General features: G+C 34.4%; 2 protein-coding genes across 2 annotated transcripts; one reads left to right on the forward strand and one right to left on the reverse strand.

The window, feature by feature from the left end:
* Window positions 1–200: 200 nt before the first annotated feature.
* On the reverse strand, window positions 201–9,180 carry LOC109004834. The gene is made up of 8 exons (XM_035686041.1): window positions 6,628–9,180; window positions 5,653–6,384; window positions 3,907–4,614; window positions 3,330–3,800; window positions 2,448–3,179; window positions 769–1,464; window positions 631–675; window positions 201–462 (listed from the first exon to the last, which is right to left on the reverse strand). Exons 1-7 carry the CDS (start codon window positions 9,178–9,180, stop codon window positions 634–636), a joined length of 5,934 nt encoding a protein of 1,977 aa, XP_035541934.1. The 3' UTR covers window positions 201–462; window positions 631–633.
* Window positions 9,181–15,366: 6,186 nt separating this feature from the next.
* Window positions 15,367–17,393, forward strand: LOC109004835 (GRB10-interacting GYF protein 2-like). The gene is made up of 2 exons (XM_018983541.2): window positions 15,367–15,656; window positions 15,891–17,393. The coding sequence occupies exons 1-2, from the start codon at window positions 15,509–15,511 to the stop codon at window positions 17,351–17,353; spliced, it is 1,611 nt and encodes a 536-aa protein (XP_018839086.1). The 5' UTR covers window positions 15,367–15,508; the 3' UTR covers window positions 17,354–17,393.
* The last annotated feature ends 1,499 nt before the right edge of the window (window positions 17,394–18,892 follow it).

Raw genomic sequence — 18,892 nt, forward strand, 5'->3', positions numbered from 1 at the left:
CATCACCTGATCCCATGCAAGACAAATTCTAAAGTGTCAACAAGCACCACTATTGGCAACCAAAAAAATTTGGAAATGGGGACCAACAGGTTGCACAAGTCAAATAGAAATTATGTCCCTTATCTAGGTGATGAACCATTTGAATGCGTACATGCCTATCAAGATGATGAATATGTGTACTGGCTGATCTGAGGCCGGAACTCACCAAGCGGGGCGGAGGAACGAGAGAAATGATGGAGGAAAGAGAAAATGAGGATATGAGCTTTTCTGAGAGAGAGGAAAGAGAAAATGAGGTTCTGAATTAAGACTGTACGTACGAAGCAGAATTGTGAGATTAAACTATACGACAAATTATTGGAAATGTCCAATGAAATGACCAACCATGAGAGACGCAATTTTCAGCAGCTCCAGAAACTCCAAAGCTGTAAGACTATCTCTTAGGGGCAAGGCAAGCAAAACCAACTGAAAGAAACCGATGCTTTAATATAAATACTTACACTTCACATGATAGAGACAAATTGATAACAAACTCTCCAGCTGCTAATTAATTAGAGAAAACTGAGAAATGCAACAAAAGAAAGAAAATAGAAGTCATAAATATGAGGAAATTGATCAAATTGAGGAATTAACCTGCTATGGAGACCTGGAACTCTGCGAGATCTCTTGAAAATTCGCCTGAAATTTTGAAAAAAAAAACTAAAAATACCTCTATATATACTCACGTTTAATATCTCTTGCAAACTTGCTAGCAATTTAGAATTAACGTACCATTTCTTTGATAATGTGTTGTATGGTGGTGTTGAGGTCTCCTTCTATCATCGGTTGAAAACCAAACTCCGTAAGCACTCCCTTTAGCTTAGGTGTTTCCATACTTGTTGATACAAACATTTTTAATTTTTTACATCCATCCATTGTCATGTTTTCCAGAGACGGCCACTTACAAGAAATCGTCTGATTGCAAAAACATTCTAATTTTTGTAAAAATTGGAGGTTGAGGGTCTTCACTTGAGGGAATGCAATCATATGATCTCTTTTCTCTTCGTCTCCTGATTCTTTTGCAATGATTTCTTCCATTTCATCGCAGTCCTCAACTTTTATTTCTTCTAATTTTACAAGAAGTTTTGCTATGGATGGTGTGAATAAACATTTCAAACTATTACATCCCCCTACTCGTAGCAATCTCAAGTTATTGAAGCCCTTGATATCTCGTGGACCTTTCTTCCATATATGCAACAGCTTCGGTAAATCTTGTAATCCCAACACTGTCAAGTTATTTAATATATTGCTTTCTTCAACATTTAGTCCCTCAAGTTCAAATATCACTTCCAATGAACCACATCGTTCTGCATTAAGTATTTCTAGATTTTTCAAACTTTGAATCAAGTAGTATGGAAATAGAGACCACATCTTTGTTTGATTTTCAATCTCACTCCTATTTGGCTCATCTTGCTTTGTCAATGTAACCTACCAAAACATTATTATAAAAAAATGACACTGTCAAAAGTAGACTCATATATAGGCTTAACTTCAATTTGAGCACCTAAATTACCAAATTTTCTAAATTATATGGCCAAATTATCAAAACAAGTAATTTGATACTGCAAATAATTAATTCTTTTTTATTAATAGTCTAATGGAACTTAAGAACTTAAGATCTTTAAATCATGAATTGTCCAAAGTTTCTTCTAGAGATTTAGTACAAATAAATATATGTAATAAATAGTAGTACAAATAAAAATAATTGATGTAATACTAAAGAGAACTAGACAAATAAAGAATCATTAATTTGAGCACCCCACGGTGGCCATTTTTTTAGAAGGAGAAATCATTTTTTTTAATTCTTGTTCTAAACTAATTAAGGGTAGTTAGGTGACTAGATTATAATTTATAGTAAGGACAAATAAATTTATTCAATCACCCTATGAGTTTTATCATCAAATTCAACCTCTAAAATGAAAGAATCATTAGTTTTAATAATTTCTAATATTATTTGTAAAATGAGTGCTAGTTTTTAATATGTAAAGTCAAATTATACAAAATTTAATTTTTAAAGCGACGTAAAATGTGAAAATTGGAATGCATGAAAGATAAATGTGATATAAAAAGGTGGCTCAAAAGCTCAGAATACTCCACTATTATAGATTATTTTATTATTATTTTTCATCTACTTTTTATTATTATTAATTATTATTTAATATTATTTTATTATTTTTTTACTAATATTAAGAGAATATCAGAGATCATCTCACTATTTAAACGTAACCTTAATGAAACTAGAAAAATTACGGTAGAAGGACAAAGGAAAAGATATGTTTTTTCTTTAATTTTTTATTTTTTATTTTTTAACTCAGAGCAGTAGTACGTACTCTTATAGGTTAACAATAATAAGAGATGGAATGCATGCACAATGAATAGGCTAATCATAGAACGGGCTCAAAATCATGTACCTCTTGGGGTCTCTTCGTAGTGCCTTGGCTGGATTCAATTACCGGACTTGAACTCCTGCTACTTGGTACACACTCAAGACATCGGCTGAGAAAACCAGGAGAATCTGCTGTTGAGGAGGAGGCAAGACTAGGCTCTTGGGCTCTTGGGCTCTGAATTTTTGAGCCTAATGTTTTCAATTTTGGACAAGTATCCAATGTGATTTTTGTTATGGATGGCCAATCAAAAGAACAAACCTCCCTACTGAAACTCACGAGATTCTCCACATCAGTCAAATTGATAGTGCTCATTCGAGGGAATGCAATTATATCTAGTCCCCTTTCTTCACCAGCTTCCTCTTTTTGAACAATACTTTCCATCCGTTTGCAGCTAACTATTGAGATGCTTTGAAGTTCGGCAAATAAATTTGTAAAATAAGTCAAGAACAAGTATCTTAGACTCTGACATTTAAGGATTTCAATTGATGTTAAGTTTCGAAAGCCTTGAAATCCTGGAGGAATATTATTCCACACATGTGCCAAACAAAATAACTCCTCCAAATGTAGAGTTCTCATTTGAGCACGTACTGGAATGTTTTTCCCGCGCAGGTCATCTTGTCCTTTAAGATCAAATAACGCTCCATGTATGTAGAGCCGATTTACGACAAGTTTTTCCAAATTGGGTACCCACAAAATAGTGTTGGATGAAAATAATTTGCTAGAGATGGATGATGATTCAATTATAGGTCCTGCAACCTGTAAAATTCCACAGAATTATTAGATATCGTAAATCTCTCTCTCTCTCTCTCTCTCTCATTACTTTTCCTTATATATTAGAGATGGATGTTTAATATTCCCGCCAAAAACCATATATTTAAATTAAGGTTTGCAGTGTTAAAAGCATACCTCTTTCCCATTCAAGGATGAGTACTGGGCGGTAGATTGAGAAAAACAAATGAGCCTTGGTAGACATTCCAGCTTAATATTCGTCAACTTGGGCAACTTGATGACATCAAATGCTTTCTCATCGTCTCCTTCCAGAGACAGAATTTCTTCTATATTCCCACAAACACGTACGGTTAACTCTTGGAGTTGAACCAAACCCTTTGCTACGGCCAACGAAAACACATTTTTCAAACTGCTGCAACGATATAGCTTCACAGATCTCAGGTTTCCAAGCTCAGAGATCTTGATCCATCGGGGTTTGGTATGATAGATCTCTTTTAAATTGAAGAATTTGTTGAGTTCAAGTGACTGTACGAGAAAGAAGGCATCAGCCAGATCTAGAGTCTGATCATTCGGTAGGGCCTTGCTTAGATATTCTAAATCTTCACGGCTACGAATGCTTAGACTCTGCAAGATCTCCACTAAATTCACCTGCAAGTTGGAAAACAAAAACTTAAAAGAATTCTATTTGTACTCACGTTTAATTACCCATCAATAGAACCCATTGACCGATGAAATATTATCAATTGTAACGTACCTTTGATCCTTTGATAACGAGTTGTATGGTGGTATTGAGGCCTCCTGCTATCATTGGTTGAAAAGCTTCAAACTCATTATAATGCACTCCCTTTAGCTTAGGAGTTTCCACACTTGTTGAAACAAACATTTTTAAATGTTGACATCCAACCATTGTCATCTTTTTCAGAGATGGCCACTCAAAAGCATAATTATCTTCTGTGTAAAAAAATTCCAACTTTGGCAAATCCATGAGTGAGAGGGTATTAACTTGGGGGAATACGATCACATCTCTCCTCTCTTCATCTCCTGATTCTTTTTCAAGGATTTCTTCAATTTCTTTGCAGTTATGAACTTCTATTTTCTCTAAATTCACTAGAAGTTTTGCTATGGATGGTGCGAATAAACATTTCAAATTATCACATCCCGATACCTGTAGCAATCTCAAGTTATTGAAGCCCTTAATATCTCGCGGATCTTTCTTCCATATATGCAACAGCTTTGGTAAGTGATCTAATGACAGCACTGTCAAATTGTTGAAGATATTGCTTTCTTCAACATTTAGTCCCTCAAGTTCAAATATCACTTCCAATGAATCACATTTAACTGCATAAAGTTCTCCTAGATTTGCCAAACTTTCAACCAAGTTGTATGGAAACAGAGACCACATATATTTTATTTGATTTTCAATCTCACACACATTTTGCTCCCCTTTCTTTGTCACTGTAACCTACCAAAACATAAAAAAAAAGTATGAAGGAGTACATAAAACTTTAAAAAAATGACATTAATTTCAAGTAGACTCTGTGAAATCACTTGTCCCAAAAGCTTAAGCTGATGGGAAGAGGTAGATTTTATCATTTTATATCTTAACACTCCCCCTCACTTGTGGGCCAGACTTCCCCTTAATGAGTAGGCCCAACAAGTGGAATATTTAATTAAATGGGGTAGAGTGTAGAGTCGGGGTTCGAACTCAGGACCTCTGCTCTGATACCATGTGAAATCACCACTTGTCCCAAAAGCTTAAGCTGATGGGAAGAGGTAGATTTTATCATTTTATATCTTAACAGACTCATAGGAGGAAACTTTTAGGCTTAACTTCAATTTGAGCCCCTAAATTACCACATTTTCTAAATTACACGGCCAAACTATCAAAATCACTAATGATAATGCAAATAACCAATTTCTTTTGGTTTATAATATAATGGAACTCTAGTATCTTTAAGCGAATTGTCCAAAGTTCCTTTTGGAGATTTAAAAAAAGCATATATATATATATAGAAATAATTAATGTAATACTAAAGAGAACTAGAAATGTATAGATTATTCAGTAATAAAAGAGGGGCACCCCATGGTGGCCCTTTTTCAGAAAAAGAAGTTAATTGCTTTTTTTTTCCCTTTTTTTTTTTTATTCTGGTTTCTAAAATTAAGGGTAGTCAGGATTAAGAAATTTACTCAATGGCCTAAAAGTGTTATCAAATTTAACCTTTAAATGAAAGAATCATTTGAAAAATGAGTGACAGTTTTTAAGTGAAATTATCCAAAATTTAATTTTTGAAGTGAGGCAAAAAGATGAAAATTGGAATGCATGCACGATTAAATCAGGTTTAAAATATGAAGATCATGTGGCCCCTGCACTCAGAAAATGGTAAAACTTATTGTAATCCGACATACTCTCGAAATAGAAGAAATATAATACAAAAGTGTTTCAAATAAGTTATAAATACAAATAATAATAAATAAACCTTAATCGTGTCGATGGCCATACCTCTTTGTTAATGTCGTGTTTATTCCCTTCTAAAGAGGAGCTGTTATTTTCTTGGGATCTCTTGGCTCTGCGACCTGGTAAACAAGACTCTAGGCAGCGGTTGAAAAGTCCAACTGAATCTCTCGATCGTACTGAGGAGAAGCCAACACTAGGCTCTGTGGCTCTTGAATCCAATTCTACGTCAGTTTTCTTAAGCTTTCTTCTGCTTTCAATTTCTGAATAAAATGTTTTTAGTTTGGGACAATCCGACAATTCGATCTTCTTTATGGATGGCCACTCAAAAGAATGGGCTTTGCTACTAAAACTCGTAGTGATATCTTCTCCCATTTCTTTTCCAGCTTCGTCCTCTCTTTGAATAACATTTTCCATCAATTCGCAATCCATTATTTCTATGCTTTGAAGTTTCACCAGTAGTTTGGCAACAGAAGCATAGAGCAAATTTCGCAACTTGTGACATTCCCGGATTTTAATTGATATTAAGTTTTGAAAGCCTTGAAACCCTCTTGGAATATTCTTCCACACATGTGCCATCCGAGATAAGTTACGCAACTTTAGGCTTTGTAATTGGCTGTTCTCTATGACGACCTTTAGTCCTTCCAAATCAAATACCACTTCTAGTAATTCACACTCTTTTACATAAAGCTCTACCAAATTGGGAAACCACAAAATGGTGTTGGATGAAAGTAGTTTATGAGAGAGGGTTGTTGATGAAGTGCTGCCTCCTCCTTCAACCTGTTTAATCCATTAATTCAATCATTACAATGTTGCGAGTAGTAGTTTTCAAATATATATAATGTATATGATCCTTAAGATAAGAAATTAATAAGATGTTTATTCCCAACGAAAATCATATTGAAATTTTTCCAACAATAGTATAGAACCATTAACTCTTTAGAAATTTTCAAGAGATTTGATCTTTGAAGTAATCCATATAGAATGTGAATCATAGATGTACTATTAATTGGGAGAACATACCTCAACTGAGTCCATGGATTGACATATACCAATGAGCCTTGGTAAGGAAGATAGATGCATTTTCTCCAACTTCGGCAATGTAATGACATCACTATCTTCTCCTTTCTTCGAAAAAATTTCTTCTATATTTTCACATTTAGAAATGTCTAACGATTTGAGTTGAACCAAATCTCTCACCATGGCCAACCAAAATATATTTTTCGAACGCTGGCACTTAACTATTGCACAATGTTTCAGGTTGCCAAAAACACTTCTACTCTCCAAAAGTACTTTCCCAAGATCACTTGCATCCTCCCGTTCAAGTCTGATTTCATTTTCAAATAAATATCGTCGGCCATCTTCAATGTTTATTCTAAATCTCAAACTGGAGTTATTGAAGTCAAATTCTTTTGGCAAGCACCCGATATCTGATATGCTGATTTCTAAGACCGTCATTCGACCAAAATAAGGAATTAGTTCAGCAAGACTTGCATTATTACTTGTTCCTTCTCCATTTCCTTCTGTCGTAGTCGTATATTCCCAATTCTTAAAGCTTGCCATATACAACTCTTGTAGGCGAGATAAACGGGATAAGATTCCAGCTGCAATTCGCTTTAGAGGAAAACACATCTTCATATCCAGCAACTTTAATTGGCTAAGATTTCCTATTTCACACGGCAATTCCTCAATCTTGGAATCACGAAAACCAAGAATTTCTAGTTTTCCAAGGGTTCCTATTGCCGACACATCCCCCAAGCGACAACTCTCCAAATTCAGCATCCGAAGGTTCTCGAGCATCTGTATAGATGATGGCAATGATGTCAAGGAGAAGCAGCCTTCTTGCAAAGACAACATCTTTAGCTCATTCATCCCATTAAAGAAATTGCCTGGGAATGTTTTTGAATCTTTTAAACATAATAGTCGCAAAAATTGAAGTTTGGGACACTTCAACCCATTAGGATGACCTTTCATTTCTCCAAGTAAAAGAGAAATTGTGGTGTAACTGTCATATGTATCCTTCAGTGGCCATTCTTCATGTCTTTTATCCAACTCAACCATAAAACCATATTCATCTCTGGATGCAATTGATATGGCAACATCTCGCACAATATCATGCATTTTGATGCATTCATCCTCTTTGCTATCCAACAAGAGATTTGATCTTTGAAGATTCCGAACTATTGTGTGGACATGTGCTCTTATTTGTTCCACAATACTAATGCCTTGAAGAAACCTTTTGCCAACTCCATACCAAACTAAATGTTCAATTGGAACATCATAATCTTCAGGATACAAACAACATAGCAAAAAGCATGATTTGGCTTCGTCACTTCCTAAATAATTGTAACTGAACTCTATGCTGGAATATACCTTTGGATGCAGACCAGGGATATTTTGTGGAATAGACATTTTAAGTTGCTGAAGTGCAGCTTTCCACTCATATTCATCTCTTTTGTTGCGAAGAGCACTTCCAACCGTCACAATAGCAATGGGCAAACGTGCGCATTCCCTCACAACTTGTTCTGCTATTGAAATTAGATTGGGGGAATTGATAAAATCACCTGCCATCTCTCTGAAAAGATTCCAAGCTTCTTCTTTGGATAAAAGTCCAATTTGAAAAATCTTTTGAAATTGCATCTGATTGCAAGTTTCTTCACTTCTTGACGTCATCAAGATTTTGCAACTCTTTTCTTTAACTGCATGGTAAACTCCAATAGCCTCAAGATCAAGTGGGTCCCAAACATCATCCAATATTACAAGGACTTTCTTAGCCTTAGTCAATCTTGAATATAATTCATTTGCTCTTCCGTGTTCACTCTCTTCATCAAGTCTAGGACCTAGCATTTCTGCAAGTTCACCTTGAATCTTTGTCAAGTTTGGACTTTGAGACACCACTGCAATGGCAACTTCATGGAATAAACCATTATTTTTTACTCTTGTAGCTATCTCTTTTGCCATTTCTGTCTTGCCAATCCCTCCCATACCACATATTGCAATCATGTCGGTTTTTTCATCCCTTAGAGCCTCCAAAACATTTTGAATCATTTCTTTTCGTGATTCAAAATCCTTAAACCGTTCTGTGGATAATGATCTCACTTTCAATGGAGGTGCAATATTGAACACCCTGTCATATTTTCCACCTTCATCTAGCAACTCATTGATGGCTCGAGTATTCTTCTGAGCTTTCTTGCCCAAGGAATAGCGGAGCTTCAGATGATGAGGACACCAACCATTCATGCACATCATATTAGTTTTGGCATCTTCTGCAAGGAATTTTCCCACTTCTTCAAGTTTTTTTCCTACATTTGCCAGCCACGTCTTAACTTCACTTGCGACTACTTCTTGATTCCATTCGGCTCCAACAACAGATTGTTGCACCGCTTCCTTCTTCTCACGTAACTTCAAAAATTTCTCTTCTAGAATCTTGATACTGCTCTCGTAGGAAATAAGATAGCCAAATTGTTCTCCGATTGGCGAAACCAAGGATTCTCCTATTTTCCCAACAATTGATTCTCCTATTTTCCCAACAATTGATTCTCCTATTTTCCCAACAATTGATAAAAGAATTTCCATTTTTTCAAAAGTAGTTTTCTATTTTTGTATTTTTTACTTCTTTGTTAAATAACAGGACAAAGTTTGCCTTTGCCTGTTTACAAATCAAAGAAGCAAAACAACAAAAACAAAAAAAAAAAAGATCAGTAGAAAATTGGGGGAAAAGATATTAAAGAAACACCAAAACAAAATAAATAACTTTTAGAATATCACACAAAACGAACAAAGTACAAGTCACTATACGTGCAAATAAAAAGAAGGTCAATTTTTATAAAATTAATTTTATTTATAATTAAATTATATAATTATATTAGTTGATTGAATTTATTTTTTTAAAATTATGTAAGAAGGTTATGTTCTAAATTTTTTAATATAGATTCAAAGAGTAAAAGAAAAAAAAAAAAAAACTGAATAGTAAATGATTAGTAAATATTGTGTAAGGATATCAGTACCGAATACACAGAGAAAGATGACCACTTTTGAGACGCAATGGGCTTAATCGATAAAGTTGGGCCTATGGTGCGGATAGATATTAGAATATTCATCAAATCGACCTGCTTATTTTAGTTTAGTCCGAAATCATTTAATTTTCTTAAGAAATCTAAGTCCGAGCTTTAGGAAAAAAAAATATGTAATCATCCTTCAAAAATGAATATCTCAAACACATTTTTGTAATCATCCTTCTCAAAAACTAAATTGACTATCTGTTTAAGTTGAAACTCAATTTATATTTATTTGGTTGTAAAAATCTTTTTGAAAATAATTTTCATGATTTCTTGGTGCTTGGATTAGCTTAGAAAAGTAAGTCTACAGAATAAATAATCGATAAAAATCAAAGCCTTCTTTTTTTGGAAAACGTTTTTAGCTCAAAAATTTGTAAACAAATTTCTAATCTTGCTCGGTGGAAAGACTAACTATATAAATCTTAAAAGCATGCATGTAGAGTAAAAAGTTCAATTAAAATGCACAAAGAGATTTTTATTATTATTATTATTTACGATAAGCTACGTATATAGAAGTATAAGCTTCGACATTAATAGTACTATTTTGATAAAAGGTTATGCACCCCAAAAAAAAAAAAAAAACTATTTTGATGAAAGTATTCTCAAGCAACAGCCAAACACTTGAAAAGAGTTTGTTCTAATATTGTAAAACACAATTTGCTAAAAGATCTTTCCATAAAACAAATGTTTTCCCTGGAAACATGAAACCGACCACAACAACAATTAATTATCTTTCTAGGATTGTTTCTAACATTATTCTTATATATGAATCAATAGGATTGTTCATCCGAATTCCAACCTGAAAATTTAGGTATACCCAAACCAGAATTCGAATTTCAAATTCGAGCCGGACTAGTCCGGATCAGACCCGGATCGAAACCCAAATGAATCTGGGTTTCAAATAATGAGCTATCGTCCTTAGATGGTAGATACACCAGAACAGTTGGGCGGTATAAGGGCTTGTGGTTTGTGTATAAAGTATAGTGCAAAAGTTTGCCTTCTCACTTGTGGAGGCTAGAGAAACTTGGGTAAAGGATGTTTATGAGAAACCCTAATTTCTTGATACCAAGTCACATTGAAGAACTTTTGCAAGAAAGTATGATTAAGAGAATCAGTATTGAATTATTAAATTACTTTTCAAAGGGCAGAAATACTAAAACTATGTGTCTTAGACTAACAACCACGAAATTTCACCAACTGCTGAAAAACAACATTTACAATAAGAAAAATACTACCTTCATAATTTTTCCTAGCACCCCTTTCAAATATTCAATTGGGTTGTAGGTTATAAAGACAAATGGACATAGCCCTAATCTTTTATAGGGGCCAAGATAAATGTTTTTTTTTTAAGGGCAGTTCTATGGAGATTGAAGGTCTACGATCATCATTAAATTAATTTTTTTATTTTTTTTCTTAAACATTAATCTTAGGCCTCCATTGTTTTCAGAAAACATCTCATCTAATCTAATTATTACAATTTTTTCAACTTCCAATACAAAATAAAATAAATAATTATATTTTTTTAACTTTTTAACTTTAATCTCAACTCATCTCGTCTGATCTGCGAAAACAAACGAACGCTTAATATTTAAGAAAAAATAATAATAATTTAATACATTTCTAAATATTTAAGAAAACAAAAAACAAAAATAAAATAAAATAAAAATGCACCCTGCAAATGCTCGGTAGACCGATGGTCAACCTAACATTTCTCTTTTTTTAATACTGGGGATGGAACCTGGTTTATTGAGAAATTAGGACCAGTGCCATCCGGTCCAAACCTTGGCAGGGACAAATATTAACGTTTAGGCAATTATATGAGTATTAAAAAATATTAAAAATATATACCTACAATATAAATTTATACTAAAATATATGCAAACTATATATTCTTTTATTTTAAATATTAGTTGTTGCATGTAGAAGTGCTACCCACCCAATAAAGGACGGTAGTCACCCATCCCACACCTTGCCTGGACTAGGTGACTACAGGTTTGTTTTGACATTTTGAATATCTTAAAATTTTGTAAATACACTGAATAATAGTAAAATAATTTGAGTTAAGATATTTTATTTGGTGTTGAGAAATGAGAAGAAAAAAAAATTGTTTTGTTTTTCGGTTTTGTTTTCTAAATTTGTAGAAGTTATAATGATTAAATGAAAAAATTAAAGATTTGAAATTAAAAACTATTTTATATTTGAATGATGTTTGAGAATGAAATTATGATAAATTTTAAAAATTTATCATATCATCTCACTATCCAAACTATCCCTAAATCCACCCCCGCGTCTCGTCCCTACTTGAACAAGGTTATAGTACGCATCCTCCAGCTGGGTAGGCGGATTGACACAGCCACCCACCCACCGTCCAGCCATCTTGTCCGACAACACATTTTTCTTTAAAAAAAAAATCCAAAGAAACGCATGTAATCAAAAAAATCGCACAAAAAAAAAAAAAAAAAACCCAAAATCAAAATCTCACATATCTTCACACAAATCTAAGAGCATTAGCATTGGATTGACCATCCTATTCTTTAAATTTTAACTAATATATAACTTTTTCACTTTTAGTTAATCATTCAAAACTTGAAATCTACATTGAATTAGTTATCATACTCTCTATAATAATAAAATATTATTATTTTTTATTATTTATATTTTTTTAATTAATTTATATTTTATTTTTATAATCTTCAATAACCTCCAACAATCATATTTATTTTCATTTTCACAATCTAACAATCTATAATATAATAATCTCATATATATATAGATGATAAAATCTCATATGAATAAAAATCTCATATCTATAATATAATAATCTTAAAAAATACTTTTAGACTTGCTATCGTTCTTTTCATATTTGAAAAGAAGAATAGATTTACTGTAACTTATAGTTTAGATAAAACTAATTTAACTAATTCAATGTGAAGCAAATATGAATGATATTTACTAAATTTAAATATGAAATGCATTTGGCTAATTCAATACCAATGCTCTAAAGACCATTGCGCAGACCGATAGGCCACAGCAGCAAGCTGCGGCCATGGCTCGTAAAAATCTATAGGCAGATCTCTATGACCCATGGCTGCAACCGTGGGTCATAGAACTCGCAAACCCAATCTCAGCCGTGAGTCTTTACTTATAAAGCCACAGTCGTAGCCGTAGAGACTCATGACTAAGTTGTGGTCTTACCGACATAGATTGCCGCTTGGCCATAAGTCATTAGTCGCGACCCACGACAACGGAGAGAGACGCTGGCTTAGAGGAGGAGGAGGAGGAGAAGAAGAAGAAGAGAGAAGAGAGCACAGTGAGCGACCATTGAGGCATGAAAGGAAGGGGGAGAAAAGAAAATGGAAAAGAGAAGAGGAGAAGATGAGAGGAAAGGAAGACGGCCAAGAACTGGGAAGGAGAAAAATGAGACGAGAGAAATATATATTATTTATAGTTAAGGTGCTCGCCTGTCCGCCCCAAGCGAAGGTTGGGTACCGGTGCCCGGCTGGTAGGCCTAGCTATATGTGATGCAAGAATATAAGTCTAAAGCTAAAAAAAAAAAAAAATGAAAACAAAGTCCTGAAACTGACATATGCCAAGGAGGAACAATAGTCTACGAGACATTGTTTACCATTTATATTTACATATCCCAGAAGTATTACATAGAAAAAATGAAATTAGCAGAGAATTGAAACAAAAACATAATAGAGAAACAACGAAAGGAAGAAGGGAAAGTTTATGGGACTAACCTCTACGGCCTTCTCTAGAAAAAAGAGAAGTATATATATAGCACAGACTGTAGGTATGGATTTGAGAAAAGTGAGCTTGGAAAACAAGTGCAGAGCAACAGAGCGATTCTGAGCAAAATGTAGTTTAGATAGAAATCACAAGCATGATGGGGAACAACCATCATCTCTAGTGTCTACTTATAGGAGTCTAAACTCCTTGCGCAAGAAAATGAGGATCTAATTCTTTCTTGGCAATTTCATCAATTATGTTCTTTTCTTCACATGCATTCCTGCCTTCCTTGCAAACCAATCTCAAGAAAGGATACATGTAAGCAAGTGCAGATTCACTTTCTACAATAGTAACTCACTAGCATTTCGTTACGTCTTGAGAAGAAAACAAGAAATTAAGATAAACTAAAAAGGAATAAAAGAAAAATGGCAAAGAGAATGTGATTCTTGTTCGACCATTTTGCCATGGAAGTTCTTTTCTTTACAAGCACTCCTACCTTCTTTAAAAATCTCTCTCAACGGCTCCAAATTTACATTCTAAAATTGGGGACACAGAACTTCAATAAAGATCACTAACTATTTCTATTGCTTATTTACATTCATTAATTCTCTCCTGACACCGCCGTAGGAGTTCATAGTGACATAAGATTTCATTTTTAAGGTTGAGAGGGTGAATGAAAGGTTTGAGCAGATTTTTGTACTTCCTTTTATTCCAATATTCTTTCAGAATTATGCTAAAACTAGAATATAGCCGAGAAATTTCTCTTACTGTTGTTTACAAAAATTGTCAAGTTTCGTTGGTTCTTGATTAATTGACCATTGAAGCATCTGTGTCTGTACAACTATGAAACATCTTTTTTTGTTTTTTTGAACAACTATGAAACACTTCGCATGAAAGTAAAAATGAGCGAAAGTGTTGGGAAGTAGATCGGAAAGAGTAAGGGTCGATCTGTTTAAATAACTTCATGTACAACTGACGTTTATTTTTCCTATGCAAACAAATCTCGAACACTCAAGTATTCAAATTCGAGTTTTTAAAAACACGTGGAGCATTACCATTGGTTAGCCTAGATGGTATTGGAGGATAATTAAAGAAAAAATTGAATTATATATCCAAAAATTAAAATAAAAACAAAAACAAAGCTCTTCATGATAACAAAACTAGATCTGTTTTAAAAATTATATGGATCCCTTGTAATTCAGAAGCCCAAGCTTCATAACTTAGATCATCTAAGTTATATGAATGAGGTGCATGTTGACTTCTTGTATTAAATGCGCGCGGCTCAAGAAAATATGGAGTCCGTTGACCCCATCCAAGATAACTCAAGTTGAGTATTGTAAAATAAGTATGGTATTAGAGTTTGTGAAAATGAGTATTATAATTTTATAATATAATTTCTGTTTTGAAGTGTGTAAAAATTGTATTGATTTTTATATTTGAGTAATGATTAGATGAAAAGTTTAAACTTTGAAATAGATCGAGAAGGCTTTTTTTTTTTTTTGTTTTTTTTGTTTTTTTTCTTTGTAGTGCTATTTAGGAATAGAATTTTTGGAATTTTAGCAATGTTTAATGTTACCCAAACATGCCATTGTTTTTTTCTAAGACATATCTTAAATGTGATCGGTTATTTGTTTTTCCACTTGGTGATATTTTTTGGACTTACAAAAGCTTAAAACTAACAAGAAATAATTGATTAATCACTTCATTGGTATATATATGATAATTAATCACTTCATCCGTGTACACAGACAAACATATAAAATTATATTTATACGAATGCGTGTGTTTTTCATTTTTGTTAATAGAAACATATTAAATAGACATGTTTTGGTATGGATCAAGGAAACCGTTGGCTTCCCACCAAGGAAATACCAAAGGAAAGCAACCGACTTTTGCCGTTTTAAGCGCCGCAAATACCACATCAAGAAGCAATGAATATGTGCTTTACTATGTTGTTTCTCCTTTTGAAATCCTTCTGACCAATCACCAATGTCCCATCTATATCTATCCAATTACTTTTTCTTCATCAAATCTAGACTAAACATCTCTCATTCACCTAACAAGAGAAGGAAAAAATAAAACATCGAAGTAGAAAGAAGAAAGGAAAATCAGCCATGGAACTGGAATTGGGACTCAAGATTGCCAAAACGAGTGATGATCTCACTTCCACGGCCGAATTTCAGTTTGTGAAAGATCGAACGGGTCCTGTTTTCTTGTCTGGTGAAGATGACAACATGTTCATCCTCACTGTTCACCTCAAAGGTCAATTGTTTCTGTGATCTCTTTACTCTTACTAATTTCTTTTATATCGAATTTTGGCTATTTGTGAAATGGCGTTTGGGTAAGAGATGGTTCAAATAAGTTAATCCCAGATAGGTCTATCAATGCAGAAACTACAGTAGAATGCATAATTGGTTGGACAAGTACACAAAGTTTATGTGCTTTCTTATTTTTTGGGGTTTAAGATGCTACACTGAAATGTTTGTACAAAAGCAGGTTTTAGGAGAGACAACATAAATATCAAGATAAACGAAGATGGGACACGAATTACAGTTCATGGGGAGAAACGGGTCCAACAAACAGTGATGATAGGTTGGATACTACAAAAGAAAGGGGTGGAGCTCAGGGTGTTCAAAAAGGTTTTCAAAATTCCTGATGGGGTGGTTTTGGATAGAATCAAGGCTAAGTTCAACGAAAACGAATCAATCTTGACAATCATCATGCCAAAAAGGGAAAAAGGAATTCGTGGGGACGGGATTGAGGAAGTGAAGGAAGATGAAGTTGGGACAAAGACAGGAAAATCAGAAAGGGAGCAAATTGTAGATAATGAGGTTTCTGAAAGAGACAAGGATGGACTAAAAAATCTGGAGGAATCTAAAGATCCTGAGATTAAGAGAATGGATGAAACCGACCCGGTTGTGGTGAAAGAGACATCAGAAATGACTACGATTGTTGAAGAGATTCCTAGAAAAGATACTGTTGGAGAGCGAATTTATGAGAAAAGTAAAGAGACCGAGATTCTTAGTCAACCAGCAGAAGAGGAGGCTGGTAAAAGGGGGCTTGAACTTGAAGCAACAAAAAGGGTAGTCAAGGAGTTTCCTGAGAGAGAATACATTGGAGAGAAAGTACTGGAGAAAAGTAAGCAGCCCAAGATGAAAAAGGTGGAAGAAACTGATGGGGCTGTGAAAGAAAAGGTTGGGAGAGAGAAACCAGAAACAGTGACAATTGTAGCTAAAAAAGTGCCTAAAGGAGAGAAAGAAGCCCAAGAGCCCGAGAGTAAAATTGCAAAAGAAACTCAACCGATTGTTGAAACATCAGAAAAAGTGAAGGAGATTACGCATGAAAGAGAATTGGGAGAAGTTGATCCCAAAAATCTAGAAACAGTGCTAACCTCTAAACATCCAGAAGTGGGAAACATGAAACCTACGATCGAAACTTGGAGTAAAGAGCTTCCTGCATGGACAGAGCAGACAAAGAAACAGGAGAAGATTCAAGAGGTAGAGAAAGTAGAAGCTAATGGAATGGAAGAAGAAAAGAGCACAACGGATGAACCTGGTCTAGCAGAACATAAAATTATCCAAGAACCACACGATCTGATGTCACATACAGATGTTCAAGAGTCAACAAAATCCAAAGCTGATCAAGAAGAACTAGAACAAGCAGAAACTCTGCAACGACGGCAACCTGTTGAGCAACTTGGCAAAGATGAAGTTACAAAACTAGAGAAAACTATCAGTTTGGGAAACGAAATTCGAGAAGCGAGTAACGAAGGAAGCCTTCAAGAGAAAGAAGGTGAATCGGAACAAGAGAAAGATCTTGGTGAGGGAGCAACTCCGGAGAAGAAGCCCGTTTCAAGAAGGTGTAATCTCGGTCTTCCTTGTGTTGTTGCAGGATCGGCCATTCTCGTTTCTATTATAGCTTTTGTTATTCACATACTTAAAGCTAAGAAAAGAAAGTAATTTGTGCATTAGCTGCTTTATTTCTCTGTTACCAACCACTGCTATAAATTAACAATCTATAACATATAATTTCTATTACACATAATTTCCGAAGCAGAAGCAAAGCTCCTATTGAGGAATGAAATCCTGCATTAATGATCATAAATAGGGGGTCCAATTCAATAGACCAAGTACTTTATCACCAAAATGGTTATTCTTCTTGAGATATAACCAAGAGAAATTAAAAATCGTTGATGCATGTATGCCATATGCACGCTGTTACTTCATGTCATAAGTAGACATGGTTCATACAGTTGGCAGTTGTTTTGGAGTTGTGATGGCAGTTGGCCCTCTTGATTTTGACAATTTCTTTGAAGTTGGTGATACATTGAATCAGAATCATTGGCAGATATTACGAAGTAAAAATGCCTAAAACCCACGAGTCCAAAAGTCAAACCAGTTTGACCCTTATGAATTCAGATGCTACATAGATGTGGTACCAAGGGAATGAGATAAGTGGAAAGCACCTTTTTAGGGTATTAACAAGGAGATCAATGTTGAGACGACAAAAAACTTGATGAAAGTCTGGTGCATGTAATGATTTCTAGTATTGCTATGGGATTATCTGCCAGGAAGCAAGGTGTTTTCTGTAGTAAGAGGTATAGACAACTTTCACGGCCAAAGAATAAAAGAACTCCTCGTTATTCCATGGCTGAGGGCTCAAATAACTTCTGTCAAGAGTTCGCTACGACAGAAAAGTTTCACTCTTCACAAGCATCCGACAAAGCCTATTCCTCAGATTATCGTAATTGACCTTTCCTTCTGCGCTGAATTCAATTACCACAAAACTATTTGAATCTCGATCTTTGAATCTATACCTCCAAATGAAAAGGAAAGAAGGAAAGAAAAGCAACAAGAAGTAAATGTGGGGTCCAGTACAAGGTTTCTGCAAGTATTGAATGTGTGCATGGTGTTTGATCTCCATTAATTGTTAGGTAAACTCGAAAGAAAGCGACCCTTTTGACATAAACCTTGAAGAAAGTGCAGCCAGCGGTGCTGGACATGAAACTTCTTCAAAGCTAATCAGATTTATGGCGATAATTTAAGATAGTAATTAAGGATTTTGGTAGCCCATAATGTAATTAACATTTCTGCTGCATCCCATTCCCGTCCATAGTCCATGCTGTAAAAATATTCTTCATATATTTATACTGCACATGTTGAAAGGAAAAAGCTCAAGAACGGTCGGGTGACTATCTCATATTCACACCGGCCAATCGGACTTAAACATATGTGAAGTGTATTTCTCTTACAATAAACCACAATCCATTGAATTAAGTCAGTGTTTTCCTCTCCCCGATTCTCCATTCTCTCTTCTCTCGCCCACGCCTCCATCGAGTGCTTTGGAACGACAAGTAGCAACGAACCTATAAGTTTTTTTATTTATTATACAATCTGTCTGGGTCGATTTAGTGTCAATTTTTTTCTAGTACTGTCGTTTAGTTTTCTTCATATTTCAGTAGTTTAAATCTACGAATTTCTTCATATTTCAGTGGCTGA

The sequence above is a fragment of the Juglans regia genome, chromosome 15, assembly GCF_001411555.2.
Source record: "Juglans regia cultivar Chandler chromosome 15, Walnut 2.0, whole genome shotgun sequence".
Lineage (NCBI taxonomy): Eukaryota > Viridiplantae > Streptophyta > Magnoliopsida > Fagales > Juglandaceae > Juglans > Juglans regia.